The 21246-nt window shown below is 41.5% G+C and overlaps 1 protein-coding gene across 1 annotated transcript in view; it reads right to left on the reverse strand.

Annotated features, from left to right (window-relative positions):
* Positions 1-21246, reverse strand: part of LOC128666706 (gastrula zinc finger protein XlCGF26.1-like) — a 92960-nt gene that overhangs the window by 51923 nt on the left and 19791 nt on the right. Inside the window, exon 3 of the mRNA XM_053721448.1 lies at positions 20157-20297. Within this exon, the coding sequence (XP_053577423.1) occupies positions 20157-20297 (141 nt within the window). The remainder of the gene's footprint in view (positions 1-20156; positions 20298-21246) is intronic.

Genomic DNA, 21246 nt, shown 5'->3' on the forward strand with positions numbered 1-21246 from the left:
CCTGGTATTACTAGTCTATACTTCATTATATCAGATATTAGTATTATTGTCCCCAATTTGGGTGACTACTTTTATTGGTTAAATTGTGGTAAGCTAATACTTGACGGGGAATCATTAAATACAACTTCCATTACCACTATCCCTATCTTTATTATATAACCTATAATTAAGTTATCCTTGTTTTAACTAGTATACTGCTCGGCTTATAACTGAAATGAGTTTTACCACTAATTGTTAATAACAACAAGGCTTAGCTGATTAAAATAGAGGAGAGACAAAGCTCTCCAAGAGGACCCCTGACGCGCGTTTCACAAAAAATGCTTCCTCAGAGGAGGTGCGAGCCGCTGCTATTGCCAAATATTTATGAGTCTAGTAGACCCTCCTAGTGTTGTGATTGGATTACAACATACCTAAGGATTGCACAACAAGCATGTCATTTAACTGAGTTCACCAATAGAATCATGTATCCAAAGGTTCCTGAATAGCCGTCATGATCAGTGTCATAGGAGGGCGTGCACCTGTCAAATGACGTATGATGGGTATTCTCTATTGGACGATTCTATTTACTTTCTATCCGGCATAGAGTAAGTCTAGAGATAACAATTACTGATAGGTGTAAGATCGGAAAAATCCACTATTGTATTCTTGGCTCTGCGAGTATATTATCGGTCACATCTGGATTCCTTTATATATGAACCTAAAGGTTATGTAAATCAAAGTGAATTACGGGACTTTAATATTATCATAGCCTTCAATTGTATACAGCGATTACGATGGAAAGAGTGATGTGTTTATAGAGGTGCACTTAAACATAGCGATGATCGCAATAGAAACATATTTACAATTTACAAGGCATATTAGATAGTAGCGCCTATCAGTACCAATAGATAGACATATGATAATTCAATACACTATTGAAATCATATTAGTATCATGAACAGATGTCAGAAACGGGTCACTCCATCTATGCACTCCCTATGTTAAGTATAGATAATAAATTAGAGATAAGCTGAATATCCCTGAGCATTACTCGTTATTAGCTATAAGTATTGTTACGGTTACCCTTAGTCTCGCTGAGAGATGGACCGCTTAGTAGCCTGGATCCCTATTGCTAAAGAGGGGAGAAGCTGCTTTCCATAGTATTCTATATGAGTCTCGCAAATATAGAATAATCTCCCTTAGCTGCAGTACAGCTAGGATACCCTTCTGCCCACAAAAACGAGTCAACGCTGCGATTGAGGGTCAAACAAGAACTCAGGACTGGGATGCCCAGCCTGCTTTTTATTAAGGTTACATGCACACAGGGCACTCCCAGGGGGGGGGGGGAAAGCACAAAATCCCCCATCACACAGTTAGATAGAGAGCAATGTCCTTTGACAGGCCACAATAGGATTACAGTACTTAAGATAACAAGTTTACAAGTTCATCTTATCAATTAGCAGTCTGGCTCCAGAGGTGATTAGACAATAGTTTCTAAAAGCTGAAAAAAAGTTAACTCTTTATGAAATGATACTTGTTACGGTTTTCTTGGAGCCCTTCTTAGGCGCTGGCTTGGCTGGTTCAGGCATTGCTGCTGGGAAATAAGCTCTTCACAACAAAATAACTAATGCTTCTGTAACAGTGCTCCCTTTCTGTGGAACACTCTGGCAGACACGGTCTGACCCCTTTTCGGGGCAGACTAAGGCTGTCCAGACCGCTGGTTATGCGGGGCTGAGGTCGGTTTGTCTGGACAACCCGTCGGCGTTGCCATTCTGTTTCCCAGGTCTGTAAGTAATGGTGAAATTGAAGGGTTGCAACGATAAGCTCCAACGTAATAGCCTGCCGTTATCTCCAGAGACCCGGTTCAGCCACACCAACGGGTTATGGTCGGTGACCAGGGTGAACTCCTGACCATATAAATAGGGAGTCAATTTCTTTAATGCCCACACCAAAGCCAAACACTCCTTTTCGACCGCTGCATAGCTGACTTCGCGGGGCAGGAGCTTCCGGCTGATGTAGGCAACTGGATGCTCCCCTCCATCTTCGCCTACTTGGCTGAGGACGGCTCCCAGCCCGAACATGGAAGCATCTGTATGGACGATAAAACGTTTGTTAAGGGCTGGGGCCGCCAAGACAGGAGCGTTAATTAGAGCATTTTTGAGAGCCTGGAAAGCCGTTTCACAGTGGGGAGACCACAGGACCTGTCGAGGTAAGTTCTTCTTGGTCAAGTCAGTCAGGGGTTTGGCAAGTGTGCTGTAGTCTGGAACGAACCGTCTATAGTACCCTGCCATGCCCAGGAAGGCTAGGACCTGAGTCTTAGTGATGGGGGTGGGCCAATTGGCAACAGCTTCTATTTTGGCCGGCTCTGGTCGCTGCTTTCCACACCCCACCCGGTGACCCAGGTACTGTACCTCGGCCATCCCAAAGTGGCATTTTTCTGGCTTCAGAGTCAGGCCAGCAGCCCGGATCTGATCCAGAACCATTCCTACATGAGCTAAGTGGTCCTCCCAGGACTCACTGTGGATCGCTATGTCGTCCAGGTAGGCGCAAGCAAAACTCTGGAAGCCAGGAGCCTATCCACCAAGCGCTGGAATGTAGCTGGGGCATTCTTCATCCCAAACGGCATTACCCTAAACTGATATAAGCCGAATGGGGTGACGAATGCCGACTTGGGGATAGCTTCCGGGGCCAGGGGAATCTGCCAGTAACCTTTGCAGAGGTCAATAGTGGTCAGGTAATTTCCCCTGGCTATACGATCGAGTAGCTCGTCTACCCTGGGCATAGGGTAAGCGTCCGTCACGGTTTTTTCATTGAGCCTCCGATAGTCTACGCAGAACCGGGTGGTCCCATCTTTCTTGGGCACCAAGACAACTGGGGAGGCCCAGGGACTATCGGAGGGCTCAATTACCCTGAGCTGGAGCATCTCATCGATCTCCTTCTTCATTCCTGTCCTAACTGCTTCGGGGATTCGGTACGGAGCCTGGCGCAAGGGAGCTTGTCCCGGAGTATCTACCTGGTGGGTGGTTAAAGTAGTGTACCCTGGCTTCGGGGAGAAGGTGAGGTGTTTGGACTGGAGGAGTTGGCTGAGCTGCTCCCTTTCAGTGGGGCTAAGTCGGTCTCCTATCTGAACCTGAGCCACTATACCTGTGGGGAGACTCTTTTCTAAGAGGTCTGGAATGGGTAGACTGTCGGGGTCTTCCTGAGGGGAACAACATACGGCCGTCACGTTCTCTGGTCGCTCAAAATATTCCTTGAGCATGTTTACATGGAATGTCTTTCTAAGATTGTTGTCATGGCAGCTAGCTATCACATAAGTGGTGTCTCCCCTTTTCTCTACGATCTGGTAGGGACCCTGCCAGGACGCCTGCAATTTGTCTGTCTTCACCGGCTTAAGTACTAACACCTTTTGTCCTATGGTGAAGATTCTCTTTCGGGCCCCCCGATCGTACCATACTTTCTGTCTTCTCTGGGCCAACTGGAGATTAGCCCGCACGGATTTGGCTAATTGCTCCATTCGGTCCCTGAGTTCCAGCACGTATGGCACAATGGGGACACCGTCAGCCTCCATCTCTCCCTCCCAGTGCTCCCGGATCAGGTTTAGGGGTCCCCGTACCTTTCTTCCGTAGAGCAACTCGAAGGGAGAGAACCCTGTCGTTTCCTGGGGCACCTCCCGATAAGCAAATAGGAGGTGCGGCAGGAAGCGTTCCCAGTCTCGGTATTCCTGAGTGAACGTCTTGAGCATTTGCTTGAGGGCCCCATTGAACCTCTCACACAGCCCGTTCGTCTGGGGGTGGTATGGGGAGCTCAGGAGGGACTTAATTTTGCAAACCTGCCAGAGTTGTTGGGTCAATTCAGCCGTAAATTGGGTGCCTCGGTCGGATAGGATTTCTTTTGGAAATCCTACCCGGGAGAACACCTGTACTAGTGCATTCGCTACCGTATCCGCTTGTATGTTGGATAGGGCGACAGCCTCTGGGTACCTGGTAGCGTAGTCCACTACGGTAAGAATGTAGCGCTTACCGGAGGGACTAGGGGTAGCCAGTGGTCCCACTAGGTCAATAGCAACCCGGCTGAAGGGTTCCTCTACAATGGGCATATTTACTAGATGGGCTTTAGGGTGATCGCCTCGCCTTCCTACTCGTTGACACACATCGCAGGTGTTACAGTAAGTTCTAACGTCAGCGTGCACCCCTGGCCAAAAGAACGTGTGAGTAATGCGGTGTAGGGTAGGGTTACGGCTAGGTGGCCTGCTAAGGGGATGTCGTGGCCTATCTTGAGGATTTCTTGACGGTATTTGTGGGGCACTACCAGCTGTCGCCTACGCTGTCCCCTTTTCTCTGTCCAGCGGTATATTTTCCCTTTTTCCCATAAGAATGTTTCGTTATCTGCCCCGCCCCCTCCGGTCTCTGCTCGTTCCCGGTACTTTTGTAAAGTCGGGTCAGTCTTAGACTCTGTCTCGAAAGCATCTGGGGTGTCCCAGGGTATGGGGCCTAACATGTCAGGCAAGGTCGGGGTAGGTCTTACCTGTGTCTCCCGCACTGGTGAGAGCTCTCGCTCCATCCGGGCTTGGGCCCGTGTAGTCACTGGGTCCGCCTCGTTGTTGCATACTGGAGCATAGGCAGAAGTCATGGGGCCCAAATCGTTGCCCAGTAGTACTTCGGCAGGTAAATTATCCATTATGCCCACGTTCACAGCCCCCTTTCCCGCTCCCCAATCAAGATGCACTTGAGCTGTTGGAATTTTGTACACATCCCCCCCCGCCACTCTAACGGCCACAGTCTGTCCGGATCGCTTGTGCTCTGGCACCAAATGACTCTGTACCAGCGTGATAGTAGCCCCTGTGTCTCTCAATCCCTCTGTAGATCGCCCCTCGAGCCATACCTTCTGCCGATGGTGCTGGCGGTTATCTGAGGCAGCATATACAGGGTCCACCTCGTGAAGCGGCCCCACATATCCCTCCATAGGGGCCTCTTGGTTAACACAGAGGGCCCGGGCCGGACGATAGGACCCAGAGGGGTAATTGTAATTCCTGGGTGTCTGGTGCGTATTAAGGGGGCAGCTAGCCATGAAATGCCCTGGTTGCTTGCATCGGTGGCAAGTCGGTCTGGGACGCTCAGAGCTGTTATTGTGTGGTCCTGAGTGTCGGACGGGCCCTGTGGGCACCGGGGCTCGGAATTCAGCACGAGGGGGTGCACGGTAAACCTCTCTGGGTTCGACCCGTGCTGGAGCTCGGTAGTTCATGGGTTCGTGAAGACGGGAGTCATAATGTTCATCGGCCAATTTGGCTGCTTCTTCTAAGGTAGAAGGCCGCCTGTCTCGCAGCCATTCCTTCCCTTGCTGTTCCATGCCATTATAAAAATGTTCTAAGAGAAACAATTGTAAAATTTCCTCACCAGTCACCGCTTTACTTCCGCTCAGCCAGTGATTTGCCGCTCTCCGCATTCGGTGCGCCCATTCCATATGGGTATCGTTAGGCTTCTTTTTCATGCCCCGAAACTGTCGGCGATACGTGTCCGGAGTTACAGCGTACCGTCGCAACAGTGTCTCCTTAACTAGCTCATACTGTGTCACTTCCTCAGCACCCAGAGTATGAAAGGCTTCCAGGGCTCGCCCGGATAGTTTCCCAGACAATATCGTGGGCCACTCTCTGTTGGGAATCTGGTGCAGGGCACATTGCCTTTCGAAGTCCGCCAAATATTCATCAATCCCTGTCTCGCTCTCTAGGAAGGGTCGAAATGCCGCATAGGGTATCTTGGGCCTCCCAGCATTTTCGACAGGGATGATTACCTGCGGGGCTTCAGCATTGCGGTGTGCGTTCGCTAGGTTGAGTTCGTGGGCTCGAGTCTCTCGTATATCCTCGTCCGCCTCCGCCATCAACTGCTGTACCAATTCCATGGAGGGGTTCGGCCCGTATAATGAGAGCCTTTCCCGAACAATCCTGGTTTTTTCGTCACTAATCGTGGTCGGTGTTTCCGCCATTGTGAAGCTCTGATCCAGTTCGGTCAATTCTGCGATCAGCTCTCTCCTCGGCCGGTTGCTGGCGTACCCCCCTCTGCTTTCAAGTAAATCCTTTAGGGTTGTACGCTTCAATTTTTCGTAAGCGCTCTCCATCCGTTCTGTACCTCTCCTAGGAAATCCAGGAAAATCCCGCCGCTGCCGCCACTGTTACGGTTACCCTTAGTCTCGCTGAGAGATGGACCGCTTAGTAGCCTGGATCCCTATTGCTAAAGAGGGGAGAAGCTGCTTTCCATAGTATTCTATATGAGTCTCGCAAATATAGAATAATCTCCCTTAGCTGCAGTACAGCTAGGATACCCTTCTGCCCACAAAAACGAGTCAACGCTGCGATTGAGGGTCAAACAAGAACTCAGGACTGGGATGCCCAGCCTGCTTTTTATTAAGGTTACATGCACACAGGGCACTCCCAGGGGGGGGGGGAAAGCACAAAATCCCCCATCACACAGTTAGATAGAGAGCAATGTCCTTTGACAGGCCACAATAGGATTACAGTACTTAAGATAACAAGTTTACAAGTTCATCTTATCAATTAGCAGTCTGGCTCCAGAGGTGATTAGACAATAGTTTCTAAAAGCTGAAAAAAAGTTAACTCTTTATGAAATGATACTTGTTACGGTTTTCTTGGAGCCCTTCTTAGGCGCTGGCTTGGCTGGTTCAGGCATTGCTGCTGGGAAATAAGCTCTTCACAACAAAATAACTAATGCTTCTGTAACAAGTATGAACGATTCACTGTGTTTGTCTGCGCTCCTCCCGCAGTCCTGTGTAGTGAACAGAGCCCGGCACAATGGAGAGTGGGCGGGGGACACACCCCTTATGTAGTCCAATCAGATAGGCAGCCACTTCAGGCGTGTCTGCCACACACGCCCCAAACAGTAATAGAATACAAGGTGCAGAGATGGCGCTCTGATAGAAAGGAAAGTTATAATGTAGGCGCAATAAAAAATGCTAAATACACAATGAGGGATTCCAGGCAGCAAAGTAAAAAGTAAAAAACGAACTTTATTCCATAAGCTTAAAAAGGACAAAACCAGGATGTCCTATACAGAGCCAGCAGTGACTCTATCAATCAGGCAAGTGAGCAGATCCCCATGCAGACATGTTTTGTGCACCAAGTGCACTTGTTCACTGCTTACCTGGGGATCAGCTCATCCGCCCCTTTAAGGCTGAGCTAAATCATGACATCGCAGTAATTAAGTACCTGATTGGATACCTATATCCACAGGACAGGCAAACAAGTTTTTCAACATTTTCAAACAATTTCAAAAATACATGTTAACAGTGGATAAAATCCTATAATCATTTAAATATTCATCCTCTCCCTATTTTACTAGAGGAAACATTTACAACTTAATAAAATCATAGGATTTCTACATGATGAAAAGTATTCACAAATGAAACATAAAATGAGCGCAACTTATCATACAGTCACTAAAAAAGAAACAGTATAGATTCTAAGTGAAAGCAATATATAAATGCAGCTTCTTAATGTCAATTTAATTTATGGACTTTAAGTTGATGTTTTTAAGCAAACACTACTCTCAGTGGCCTATGTTCATGTTATAGACTTAAGTAAACACATCTAGATCACGTCTGATATTTAGCCCCTCTGGTTCACTAGTTTGTAATCTAAACATCCAAAAAATCTCCTTCTTGTTTAACTGTGTTTCCCTATTGCCTCCTCTCTTCCATTTAGTGACATGATCAATTGCCTGTATTTTAAGAGAAGAGACATCTGAATTGTGTTTTGTTTTGAAATGTCTTGACACAGGTGTGTCGCTATCTTCATCCTCAATAGACCTAAGGTGTTGCAAAAACTCTTTTAGGGACCTTTTGGTCTTCCCTGTGTATTGAATTTTACAAAGATCACAGGTAAGAAGATAGACGACATGTGTTGTGGCACAATTGATGAAAAATCTAATATCATACTCCATATTAGTTATACTGGATACAAATTTATCGCCCTCATGTATAAAACTACATGTCTTGCATATGGGACGACGACATTTGAAGCATCCCTTCTTCTGTTTCAACCAACATTTGTTTTTTGTAGGTTTTATATCTGAGGGCGACAGATAGTTGGCTAAAGTTTTCGCTCTCTTAGGAATAAATTCACAACCTGAATCTAGAATTTCTTTGATGATTGGATCAGAGTACAAAATGGGAAGAGATTCCTTGATTATATTACATATTTTAGTGTATTCTACACTATATGTAGTGATAAATTTGATCTTACTCATATCATCCTTATCACCTTTGTGTTTCTTGGGCTTATATTGAAGTAACTGTTCTCTGGGAATCTGATCCACGTCTTCTTTTGCTGTTAGGAGTATACCATCTCGATACCCTCGCTGTTTAAATCTGTTTGTAGCCTCACTAGCCTGGTGCTGATATTCACCTTCTTTAGAACAGTTTCTCTTAATGCGGATGTATTCCCCTTTTGGTATCCCCCTCAAAACATGACGAGGATGACAAGATTCAAATTATAGCAGGGTATTACCCGCTGTTTCCTTTCTATACATCTTGGTTTGTATGGAAGACCCAATTTCACCACCCTGGACAGTGAGATCTAAGAAATCCACACTACTTTGACTGTGTGTACCAGTAAATTCATATGCCCGCAAAAATAACATTATCACCCAATCTGTTGAGGAAAAATTGATAGTGTCACATCCGGTGACACCAATTTTTCATCAGTTGCCTAAACTTCACAAGGATCCCCTGTCCCCGCCTGGAAGACCTATTATTGCGGGTATAGGGTCTCTAAATGAAGCACTCTCTGAACTTGTTGACACATTTTTGCAGCCGTTGGTATGTCAGTTGCCTAGTTATATACCACATCTTTCATAAATAAGATTGCTAAAGTTAAATGGAAAATCACCTATAGACTTATGGTCGTGGATGTTACCTCATTATATACATCTATAGAGCATTCTAAAGGCCTTAAAGCTATAGAATTCTTTATTAATTCTATGTGTAACTTTGAAGAAGTCACCAAGACATTTTTGATGAGAGCAATTGAATACCTGCTAACACATAATTATTTTATGTTTCAAACAGAGTACTATCTCCAAAGGCGTGGGACAGCGATGGGGGCAAAATTTGCCCCTTCCTATGCCAACCTATTTATGGGCTGGTGGGAGCTGTCCCACGTCTTTGGAGATAGTAACCCATTTAAAGAAGAGATAATCCAATATCATCGCTATATTGATGTTCTGTTCTTCATCCTGGACTGTGACGCTACCTTGGCAGATCTTTTCTGTCAATACCTCAATTGCAACCAGCAAGGCATTGAATTACTGGTACACACAGTCAAAGTAGTGCAGATTTCTTAGATCTCACTGTCCAGGGTGGTGAAATTGGGTCTTCCATACAAACCAAGATGTATAGAAAGGAAACAGCGGGTAATACCCTGCTACAATTTGAATCTTGTCATCCTCGTCATGTTTTGAGGGGGATACCAAAAGGGGAATACATCCACATTAAGAGAAACTGTTCTAAAGAAGGTGAATATCAGCGCCAGGCTAGTGAGGCTACAAACAGATTTAAACAGCGAGGGTATCAAGATGGTATACTCCTAACAGCAAAAGAAGACGTGGATCAGATTCCCAGAGAACAGTTACTTCAATATAAGCCCAAGAGACACAAAGGTGATAAGGATGATATGAGTAAGATCAAATTTATCACTACATATAGTGTAGAATACACTAAAATATGTAATATAATCAAGGAATCTCTTCCCATTTTGTACTCTGATCCAATCATCAAAGAAATTCTAGATTCAGGTTCTGAATTTATTCCTAAGAGAGCGAAAACTTTAGCCAACTATCTTTCGCCCTCAGATATAAAACCTACAAAAAACAAATGTTGGTTGAAACAGAAGAAGGGATGCTTCAAATGTCATCGTCCCATATGCAAGACAGGTAGTTTTATACATGAGGGCTATAAATTTGTATCCAGTATAACTAATATGGAGTATGATATTAGATTTTTCATCAATTGTGCCACAACACATGTCGTCTATCTTCTTACCTGTGATCTTTGTAAAATTCAATACACAGGGAAGACCAAAAGGTCCCTAAAAGAGTTTTTGCAACACCTTAGGTCTATTGAGGATGAAGATAGTGACACACCTGTGTCAAGACATTTCAAAACAAAACACAATTCAGATGTCTCTTCTCTTAAAATACAGGCAATTGATCATGTCACTAAATGGAAGAGAGGAGGCAATAGGGAAACACAGTTAAACAAGAAGGAGATTTTTGGATGTTTAGATTACAAACTAGTGAACCAGAGGGGCTAAATATCAGACGTGATCTAGATGTGTTTACTTAAGTCTATAACATGAACATAGGCCACTGAGAGTAGTGTTTGCTTAAAAACATCAACTTATAGTCCATAAATTAAATTGACATTAAGAAGCTGCATTTATATATTGCTTTCACTTAGAATCTATACTGTTTCTTTTTTAGTGACTGTATGATAAGTTGCGCTCTTTTTATGTTTCATTTGTGAATACTTTTCATCATGTAGAAATCCTATGATTTTATTAAGTTGTAAATGTTTCTTCTAGTAAAATAGGGAGAGGATAAATATTTAAATGATTATAGGATTTTATCCACTGTTAACATGTATTTTTGAAATTGTTTGAAAATGTTGAAAAACTTGTTTGCCTATCCTGTGGATATAGGTATCCAATCAGGTACTTAATTACTGTGATGTCATGATTTAGCTCAGTCTTAAAGGGGCGGATGAGCTGATCCCCAGGTAAGCAGTGAACAAGTACACCTGGTGCACAAAACATGTCTGCATGGGGATCTGCTCACTTGCCTGACTGCTAGAGTCACTGCTGGCTCTGTATAGGACATCCTGGTTTTGTCCTTTTTAAGCTTATGGAATAAAGTTCGTTTTTTACTTTGCTGCCTGGAATCCCTCATTGTGTATTTAGCGCTTTTTATTGCGCCTACATTATAACTTTCCTTTCTATCAGAGCGCCATCTCTGCACCTTGTATTCCATTATTAGCTATAGATCACAACATAAACGTCTGCAATTTAGCATGATACAGAGTATTGATATGTGTTAGTTAGCCGTCATGATCAGTGTCATAGGAGGGCGTGCACCTGTCAAATGACGTATGATGGGTATTTTCTATTTGATGATTCTATTTACTTTCTATCCGGCGGAGTGTAAGTCTAGAGATAACAATTACTGGTAGGTGTGAGATCGGAAAACCCACTATTGTATTCTTGGCTCTGCAAGTATATTATCGGTCACATCTAGATTCCTTTATATATGAACCTAAAGGTTATGTAAATCAAAGTGAATTACGGGACTTTAATATTATCATAGCCTTCAATTATATACAGCTATTACGATGGAAAGAGTGATGTGTTTAGAAAAGTGCACTTAAACATAATGATGATCGCAATAGAAACTTATTTACAATTTACAAGGCATATTAGATAGTAGCGCCTATCGGTACCAATAGATACACATGATAATTCAATACGCTATTGAAATTGTATTAGTGTCATGAACAGATGTCAGAAACAGATGTCAGAAATGGGTCGCTCCATCTATGCACTCATATAAAGTATAGATAATAAGTTAGAGATGAGCGGAGTATCCCTGAACATTTCTCATTATTAGCTATGGATCACGACATAAACGTCTGCAATTGAGCATGATACAGAGTATTGATATATACAATATACAGAGTATTGATATGTTTTAGTTATGTTTTAGTTAGTATGTTTCTAATTTGATATATATTATTAAAAAATATATTTATTATAGGCTATAATAAAGAAATCCTCTTCTAGAATGGCACATGTGTACCAATGATCTTATATCTGTAATTTATCCACCAGAGATGTTAACAGGGAAAAGGATAAGTATTCACTCCTGAGCTTCAATAGTTTAAAGGAGAATATGTACATCGATTAAATAGTGGAGTATAAACTCAGGCCATTATATAAAAAAACAAATTATTACATTATCTAATTATATAAAGATTAGTGAAAAATATCAAAGTATATTTCAAATAAAAATAAATATCATAATAAATATAAAAATGAAGTGTGATTCTCCAGGTCAGACTATAAAGCTGTTATCTGAAGCATAAATAAGTGAGGGTGAAAACACAAAAAAAGAAAAAAACATAAAAAACAATGTGTGTGTAGAATGATGATAGTGACAAGTTAATAAAATGATAACAGTAATAATAAGTGACGTATGATCCCATATCAAGTAAATACTATTTCAGAGGGAATAATCATAAATTAAATAAATTATAATGAATGAAATCGGTGACTAATGTGAGAGGTGATAAAATGTGAATTATAAATATACGAAAAAGTTATTAAAATCATTCATACCATTTGGTTTCACTGAGTTTAATAAATATATCCACTTGCACTCCATTTTAAGTAGAACTTTCTCAAGGTTACCACCTCTAAAGATGCTCTCTGAATGACCATATATTTTAAGCCTGTGGAAGTGCTATTATGAAGTTGCTGAAGATGTTTTGCAACAGATGTCAATTTTTTGCCTCTAGCTTCATCTCTCTTTGCGTTTTTAATATTGTTGGCATGTTCAAGGACACCTGACGTCACGTGTAGTCATTCCAACGTAAATCATTTGGCAAGAGCAAAATAATGCATATATGACTCCTATAGATTTTACATGAAAAGTGCGAAGTTAGTGTATACTTGGCCAGTTCTTTCGGTAATGGTTTTAGTTTTTAAGACATATTTACATGCAGAGCACATGCCACAGGGAAACATCCCTGGGTCAGTATCCTTTTTCCTAACGTGTCTTACAAAATGGCTAGATACCAATTTGTCCCTATGGCTAATAGGTCTCTTGTATCCTATAGATATCCTATTACCTATTGTAGCACTTAGCACAGGGTCATTCCGTAGTATACTCCAATGTTCATTAATAATTTTAATTACTTGTGACATTTGTGGGTTATATGTTGTTATCAATCTCGGATGTACTTCAGTAGAGGTCTTATTCTTAGGGACTAATAACTGATCTCTTTTACTATAATATAAATAAATCCCAGCCAAGGAGTCTTAGAAATTTCAACACAAGAGAATTTTAATAATGTATATGACTACATACTCTAAATAGGAGAAGACCAAAAATGTGAGCTCACTCACATCCACACATACCCCATCCACCAAACATATCCGTACCATATACAAAATAATAATAATGTATTTCAAACATACAAAATAATAAAAATCAGCGTAATCTGAAATGTACAAACAACACCCCCCCCCCCCTGGGTGTCCCCAGGGAGTGAAGACTCACAACACCTGTCAAAAATCAATGACAGTATAGCTTTAAGGCAAGACAAGGATATTAAGCAGGAATGTTCTCAATCTTTAGACGCAACGGTATTGCATCAATTGTATCCAAGGTAAAAAAAGAAACAAAGTTCTATTGCATCAATTGTATCCAAGATGAAAAAAAGAAACAAAGTTATTATACATAGTTCAGGATGCTGTGAAAAAAATCAAACTGTAGTAATTTACACTTGTATCTGATAGCCTGTGGATATGGTATCATTAGACAGTCCAAGGATACTTATAAGTGCTGTTATTGTTTATAGTCCATGTCTTGTCATGTCATGAAGAGATCACAAATGGAAAATGGCACTCGTGAGAATATGGTACATTGCTAATAAAGACAATATTGTGCCTCTCAGTGTCCCTCCAAACAAACTGTTGTATGACTAGCCACAGTAGTGAGATGCAAATGGCTGTACTGAAGCGAGGTATACTCGCATAGCAAATCCAACCTCACACCCTTTATATTAGTTTCACTCACGGTATACTTATAACACAGCAAATAGTAACTCTGTTATCCCAATCTGGTTCATGACACAACATGAAATCTTAGCCATAAATACCTTATTTTGTAGTAAGAGTAACAATTTCTTCGATGCAGCTGAGATCAATAGAAAGGGGCAGTGTCACCTGGAACAGCTAGATGCTGGTATGTATGGTGTTACCGTGAGACTTGTCACTGACGTAGCCTTCGGTGTGGAAATGGACTGCTGTCACGATATACCCATCTCGCTCCTTCCGTCTAGCAAGCCGTTGCAAAAGTTTAGCGTGCAATGTGGCTCAGGCAACACAGGTAAGTTCAGCTGATGGTGTCTTTACTGGTTTCGACGCGCGTTTCGGGGACTCCGCCCCTTTGTCAAGGAATGTCCAGCTGTTAGTAAGGAGGTGTTATTTAAACAAATGCTACAGATTGCCTATTGGATCATACCTTCACACTCCCCCTAATGTCACATCATCTTCGTACACATAACTTATATTCATACTGATATGGAAAACGGATTTGTAAAACACTCACAAATACACCACACACACACAATATGTTCTGTAGATTAACTCTAAATATGCTCAGATAAATAAGTCACACACACGGTGTATTCTATAGAAAAAAAACAAGCAATCTACGCTAAATATATTCACTTATGAATTAGCCTGCAATTATTTAAATTCGCTTGAAGTTTAAATTAATCTGATGTGTACTTAATGTTCATATATATACTAGCCTATAATTAATTGAAACAAACAATCTAGTTTATCAAGTACGTATTAATATCAAAAATGTAACTAAACCAATAAATAATCCAGTGAACCTAACGACTCTAAGGGGATCATAACATTCGATAACCTGTGAAGTCAGAAGTACCTCTACACCAGATGGAGGTTAACTCCTGACTGTACCTACTGCTACACCAAGAATAAAGGAAAAATCATCCCATCTAAATAAAAGAAATAAAATTTGTAATGGATTGCCCAGATACAACCACATGACTGTATTATAGTTCATGCAAGAGATATGTGTACTCTCACAATAGGTATCTAAGGTGAACATTAGCGATGTTACTAGAAAAAGACAGAGATAGTATAAGTCATATGCTGGTTAGATAGAGTTCATATTAAATGGTCCCAGTCTATGAGTCAACATATTGTCTAACCATATTGGTGACATTGATCCAACCTAAGTAATCTAGTAATGCGGTCCCAACATGGGGTCCCTTATTGTGACTATTAGGTGTCATGACACACGATAATAATGTAGTCATAGCGAAATATCTGCGACATCACAAATACAGAATAGGATTATGACTCACTTATGAGTGGGGAGTTATTGTACCTACTCCCTGTCATAGGACCTAAATCGCCTATAAATGTAATTTAAATAGACCCCAGTGCTATCAACCCATCCAAATGAAGTGAAGGTAACCAATTAAATGAAGTTGCCCCAGGAAATATCTCTATTTAAACCTTTTGGTACCATAGTATCCAGTTTCCTGATCCACTGGGCTTCTTTCCTGAATAATAGTTTCTGTCTATCCCCACCTCTACGCAGAGGGGGTACCCCATCAACTATTTGGAACCTCAATTGGCTTTTGTTATGTGCAAATCTCGTGAAATGGTGTGCTACTGGAGCATCTTCATCATTCTTACCTATCGCTGCTTTATGTTGACGTATCCTATCTCTGGCCATTTGGGTGGTCTCGCCTACATAGGCTAGGCCACATGGGCATTTAATGACGTATATAACGTACTTGGAAGTACACGAGAACCGACCTTGAATAGGAATCCTTTTACCAGAGAGTGGATGGGTAATGCTGTCTCCTTGTTGCATTGAATGGCACAAGGCACAGTTTATGCAGGGGAATGAGCCTTTCTTAGCTATTTCAGTTGGTTTCTTTTTGGGGCCCCAATCAGCACGAATCAATTCATCTCAAAGATTTCTATTTCTTCTATATGAAACTAATGGAGTGTCAAGAAACATATTACCCACTTGGGCATCATCCCTCAGTAAATGAAGTATCAACCTCTTAAGATTTCTACTATGAAATCCAAAGTGACTAACAAATGGAACTGAAAACTTCTTGGGATCAGGATTCTTTTTAGATAATAGACTCTGTTCAAGAATTTTTTAGACATCTCATCTAATCTCTTAAGGCAAATTTCCGGATCATCAACTATTCTTTTTGTTCTTAATAATTGACCCAATGGGAGGTTCTTGATCAAAGAGGGTGGATGGAAGCTCTCATAAAGTAAAGTGTTGTTTCTATCTGTTTCTTTAGTGAATAAATCGCTTCTCAAGCAATGGTCCACAACAGATATCATGGCATCTAAAAAACTCACTTTTTCCTCTGTAGTCTTCCTTGTAGGACCCTTATGGTCATTCCTCGCTGTTTCCCTTTGTTTAGGGTGCTGTTGGTATTTATAGGTTAGATATATATTGCTCTCTTATGGTATATAACCCTCTCTATGAAGGGATATAGAGAGGGTTATATACCATAAGAGAGCAATATATATCTAACCTATAAATACCAACAGCACCCTAAACAAAGGGAAACAGCGAGGAATGACCATAAGGGTCCTACAAGGAAGACTACAGAGGGACAATATACTAATACAGGAACTGTATATATGTATACCCTAACACCTCTCTGGGAAACACACAATTTTATATAAGCTTTGATAGCCAAATCTTACCATTCTTAAAACCTATGGCAAATTTTTATAATAATTGTCACCTTGAAGTAGAGAATAGTAGATTATGTAGCAATGCATAGTAATTAGTAAATATACTAGCATTAATTACAATGTCAGTTTGTAACATGTATTGATGTAATTGCCGTATGATTGGTGTAATACTGTCATTAAGTGTGGGTCAATTTAATACCAAAGTATGATTGCATACTGTGTAGTGCCAATACATTACACCAGCAGAGGGGCTACAGTGTTTTTTAGAAAACATGTAGGCATATGTTATGGAATGCCATTCATACATATGAGACTAGTAGCAGATCCCCACGCCAAATAGTTCCGGCCGGCTACGGTCACTATGACAACCGGAATAACAAATACAGAAACCGGAACGGATCCTGTAACATATAACTTATACCCAGCACACGGGTAATATAATGAGGATCACAGTAAGTAGGTTAGATTGCCGATGAGAGTTAACATTAAATGTTATGATCGGGCAATTACATACACAAGAAAGGAGGTTTGACAAGCACAAGCACAGGGGATATGAACACCGATAGTGCACTTATAGTAAATAAGAATGGATGGCTTAAACACAAGAGGTATTGTGAACACTTGCACACATGTCATAAAGACTAGCACATTTACTTTAGATAAACACAGATACAAATATATATATTATTTGACTTTATTCACCGGAAGTGTCATTGATAGATACTTCCGGTCTAGCACAGATGGAACGCAAGCTATGCGTTCCACATAGCAGTTTGCCGCAAATTTTCACTGAGTGAACACAGGTATGAGTTGTTTGTTGATTGCACATATGTATATAAATTTCAATGTTTTTGCCTCACTTTGTTATGCTGATGAAGGGGAAGAAATCCCTGAAAACGTTACATTAAAGAAAGCTTTGTTTTTCACCCTAAGAAAGACCTGTAAGTGCATTTGTTTGCAAGGAGTATTTAATTCATCTCTGCACCCAGGCAGTTGTCCCTAGGAGGGTGACACGGTACAGTGGACGGTATTTATATATATATATATATATATTCCACTCCATACTCAATACAGCAGACACTTATCTAATATAGTATATCATGCATAAAGGTATATCTCCCAGACCTATTATATATATATATATATATATATATATATATATATATATACACACATATACATATACACATATGTATATATGTCGTATGCAGAAGATTAGGCACCACTGACAATTTCCATCATTTTCATTTATAAATAATTGGGTGTTTGGATCAGCAATTTCATTTTGATCTATCAAATAACTGAAGGACACAGTAATATTTCAGTAGTGAAATTAGGTTTATTGGATTAACCGAAAATGTGCAAGATGCAGCAAAACTAAATTAGACAGGTGCATATATTTGGGCACATTATTTACAGACCGGCTAACAAAAATGGGAAGGCAGATGCCTCATCACGAAAGGAACCTAAGCCTTTAATCCGTCAAACCCCCTCCGATATCATTCCAAGTGATCGTTTCATCTGTGTGACTACGAATCAAGGACTCAAAGATGAAATACGTCTTTCATTATTAAAAGACAAAGAGATCCCTCACTCCGAATTAACACTGAATGCAGATGGACTTTATTATCATCAGGAACAAATATATCTACCACATGATTTACTACCCCACATACTTCAAACCTATCATGATTAACCTATATCAGGACATTTGGGTATCAATAAAACACTAGAGAACGTCTCAAGACACTTTTGGTGGCCATCAATGAGAAAGTCTATTTCAGAATACAGAGCAACTTGCACAATATGTACTGCCTCAAAGACCGAGCGACAAAGACCTTATGGATTTATTATGCCAATAAAGACTCCAGAGAAGCCCTGGCAACATGTAGGTATGGACTTTATCATTGAACTTCCAACCTCCGAGAATCAAAAAACTATTTTAGTAGTGATTGACCTATTCACTAAAATGGCACATTTTATTCTGTATCACACAGAAACTGCAGAACTCTTCATGAAACACAAGTTAGGCTTCATGTGATTCCACCAACTCTGACCACGGATTGTGGTACACAATTTACTTCGAATTTCTGGAGGAAGTTGTGTGAGATACTCCAAATAGAGCACAGATACTCCACTTCCTTCCACCCACAAACAAACGAACAAGCTGAAAAACTAAATCAATGGTTGGAGCAATATCTCCGCTGTTATTGTTCTCATCACCAACACGATTGGGTTCAATACCTCCCACTAGCGGAATTTGCTTTCAACAATTCCGTTCTCTCTACAATAAATTGACCCCGTTTTTCGCTAACTACGGATACCACCATAAGATACTGTTAACAAATGATAATACTTCAGCTTCACCCCTCGTAGATGAATTCCATAATTCTCTCCTCTACCTTTTAGAATATCTCCATCAGAATATCCTGGCAGCACAATCTTCTCAAAAGAAGAATTATGATTTACGACGACGCCTAGCTCCATCCTATCATATAGGAGACCAGGTTTGTCTTTCTACCAGAAATCTGAAGTTACGTATACCTAGCAAGAAACTATGTGGTTTATTTATCGGACCTTTCTCTATATCCAAGATAATCAATGATCATGCAGTAATCTTGGACCTCCCGTCTTCTTTGAAAATTAATCCGACATTTCATCGCTCCTGACATGGACTTGAGTGAAGAAAAAGCAGGCAGTGAAACTTGTCAACACTGATTGCTTAAGGAGCTGTTAGCAGGCAGTCTGGATAAGTTGGCAGAAAGACTCTCCCTGCATATCCAGACTCTAACTTTTGTCAATGATCTCACTGAGAGGCTGTCAAGACTACTTAAAACTCCAGTCCCATATCAAAGGGCAGATACCCCTCCTAAGGAACAACTCCGAAATCTTCTGACACTTCTTTGCCTTCCTCCTGTGACGAAAGGCAAAGAATAACTGGCGGATAGGGCAAGTGGGAGAGGTATTTAAGCCTTTGGCTGGGGTGTCTTTGCCTCCTCCTTATGGCAAGGTTCAGTATTTCCCAACAGTAAGGAATGAAGCAGTGGACTCTCCTTATATTAAGAAGGAAAAAAAACACAATCTAGGTTCCATATAACAGAAAGCCGTCAACTCCAGTTACTATAAGAAACACATAAATAAAGTGCCCAGATATTTGCACTAGTAAATAAATAAATAAGTTACTACATACTGTATATAACATATTGTCAGCCCAATAGCACTAACTGTGCATCTTATTAGGAGAGCAGAACAAAAAGAATAACATCAGGTATCAGGAGAGGCTCTGGGGTTCTGTCCTTCCTCAGTAAAAGGGAACAACTCTTTGTTGGTGAGTGCTATTAGGGGGATACAAGATATATGGCCCTCAGTAAAAGGGAACAACTCTTTGTTGGTGAGTGCTATTAGGGTGAGACAAGATATATGGTCCTCAGTAAAAGGGAACAACTCTTTGTTGGTGAGTGCTATTAGGGTGATGCAAGATATATGGTCCTCAGTAAAAAGGGAACAACTCTTTGTTGGTGAGTGCTATTAGGGTGATGCAAGATATATGGTCCTCAGCAGATCAGTTTACTAAACAAGAAAAGTTACTTTATGGTAAACTGTCACATAGGAATTTATTACTCACCTCTGGTAATAGGAAAACTGCTCACGTATGGCTCCTCTCTGTGCTCAATCTGTCTAACAAGTAAAGGTCTCTCAGGGACATATCCTGTAGGGACATAAATCGCAATCTGTGTAACAAGTAAAGGTTTCTCAGGGACATATCCTGTAGGGAGATAAATCACAATCTGTGTAACAAGTAAAGGTCTCTCAGGGACATATCCTGTAGGGAGATAAATCACAATCTGTGTAACAAGTAAAGGTTTCTCAGGGACATATCCTGTAGGAACATAAATCACAATCTGTGTAACAAGTAAAGGTTTCTCAGGGACATATCCTGTAGGGACATAAATCACAATCTGTGTAACAAGTAAAGGGGTGACAGTTTTGTCAGTGTTTAGGAAGAGTTTGGGAAGGACTTCCGGTGGGAGGAGTTGTGCAGATTACCTGCATGCCGGTGTGGTGAGAGGACGCCGACACCATCAGCTCCCAGCTCTCCGCCACTTACCTGGAAGCTTGCCCAGGTTTGGAGTGTGGCGCTTGGCAGGGGTCAGACCTGCGCGAGAGAGGGAAGTCTTCAGTAGCCGGTCACGGCTCCAACTGTACCGCAGTTGGTTATCTTTTATTCCTGCTTTCGGCAAGCTGCACTTGGAAAGGGGTGTAGGAGGAATACGCCGGCGACTATTAAGTGAGTCCTGTGGCTCGGCAACCTGTCGTTTCAGGGGTCAGAATCTAACTCCTTGGTGCTACGTTACACTTGGCTGGGGTGCCCAGAAGGAGAACTCCGGGATAGCTTTGTTCCTGTGAGGCTGGTCCCTAAAATAGACCTAACCTGGAAGCTCAATGCCGCTGAAAAGACCCGTGTGCGGGTAAATAGATAGATGGCCGGAGTGAGGCTGGAGGTATACACAAGCACAGCATAAGCGACGGAGCATACACGGAGCTGCTTCACTATAAGGCTTGGTCCCGGATTACCGGTCATTCCCCCCTGGTGGGGAGCTGATCAGCGTGGAAAGGAGTAGTGGAGCAGTGCAGCTTCTGTACAGATGCCTTTGATCCTCGGTGTGCCGGCTTTGTTCAGGTGAAAGACGAGACTGTGTCACAGAAATCTGCAG

The sequence above is a fragment of the Bombina bombina genome, chromosome 7 (assembly GCF_027579735.1).
Source record: "Bombina bombina isolate aBomBom1 chromosome 7, aBomBom1.pri, whole genome shotgun sequence".
Classification (NCBI taxonomy): domain Eukaryota; kingdom Metazoa; phylum Chordata; class Amphibia; order Anura; family Bombinatoridae; genus Bombina; species Bombina bombina.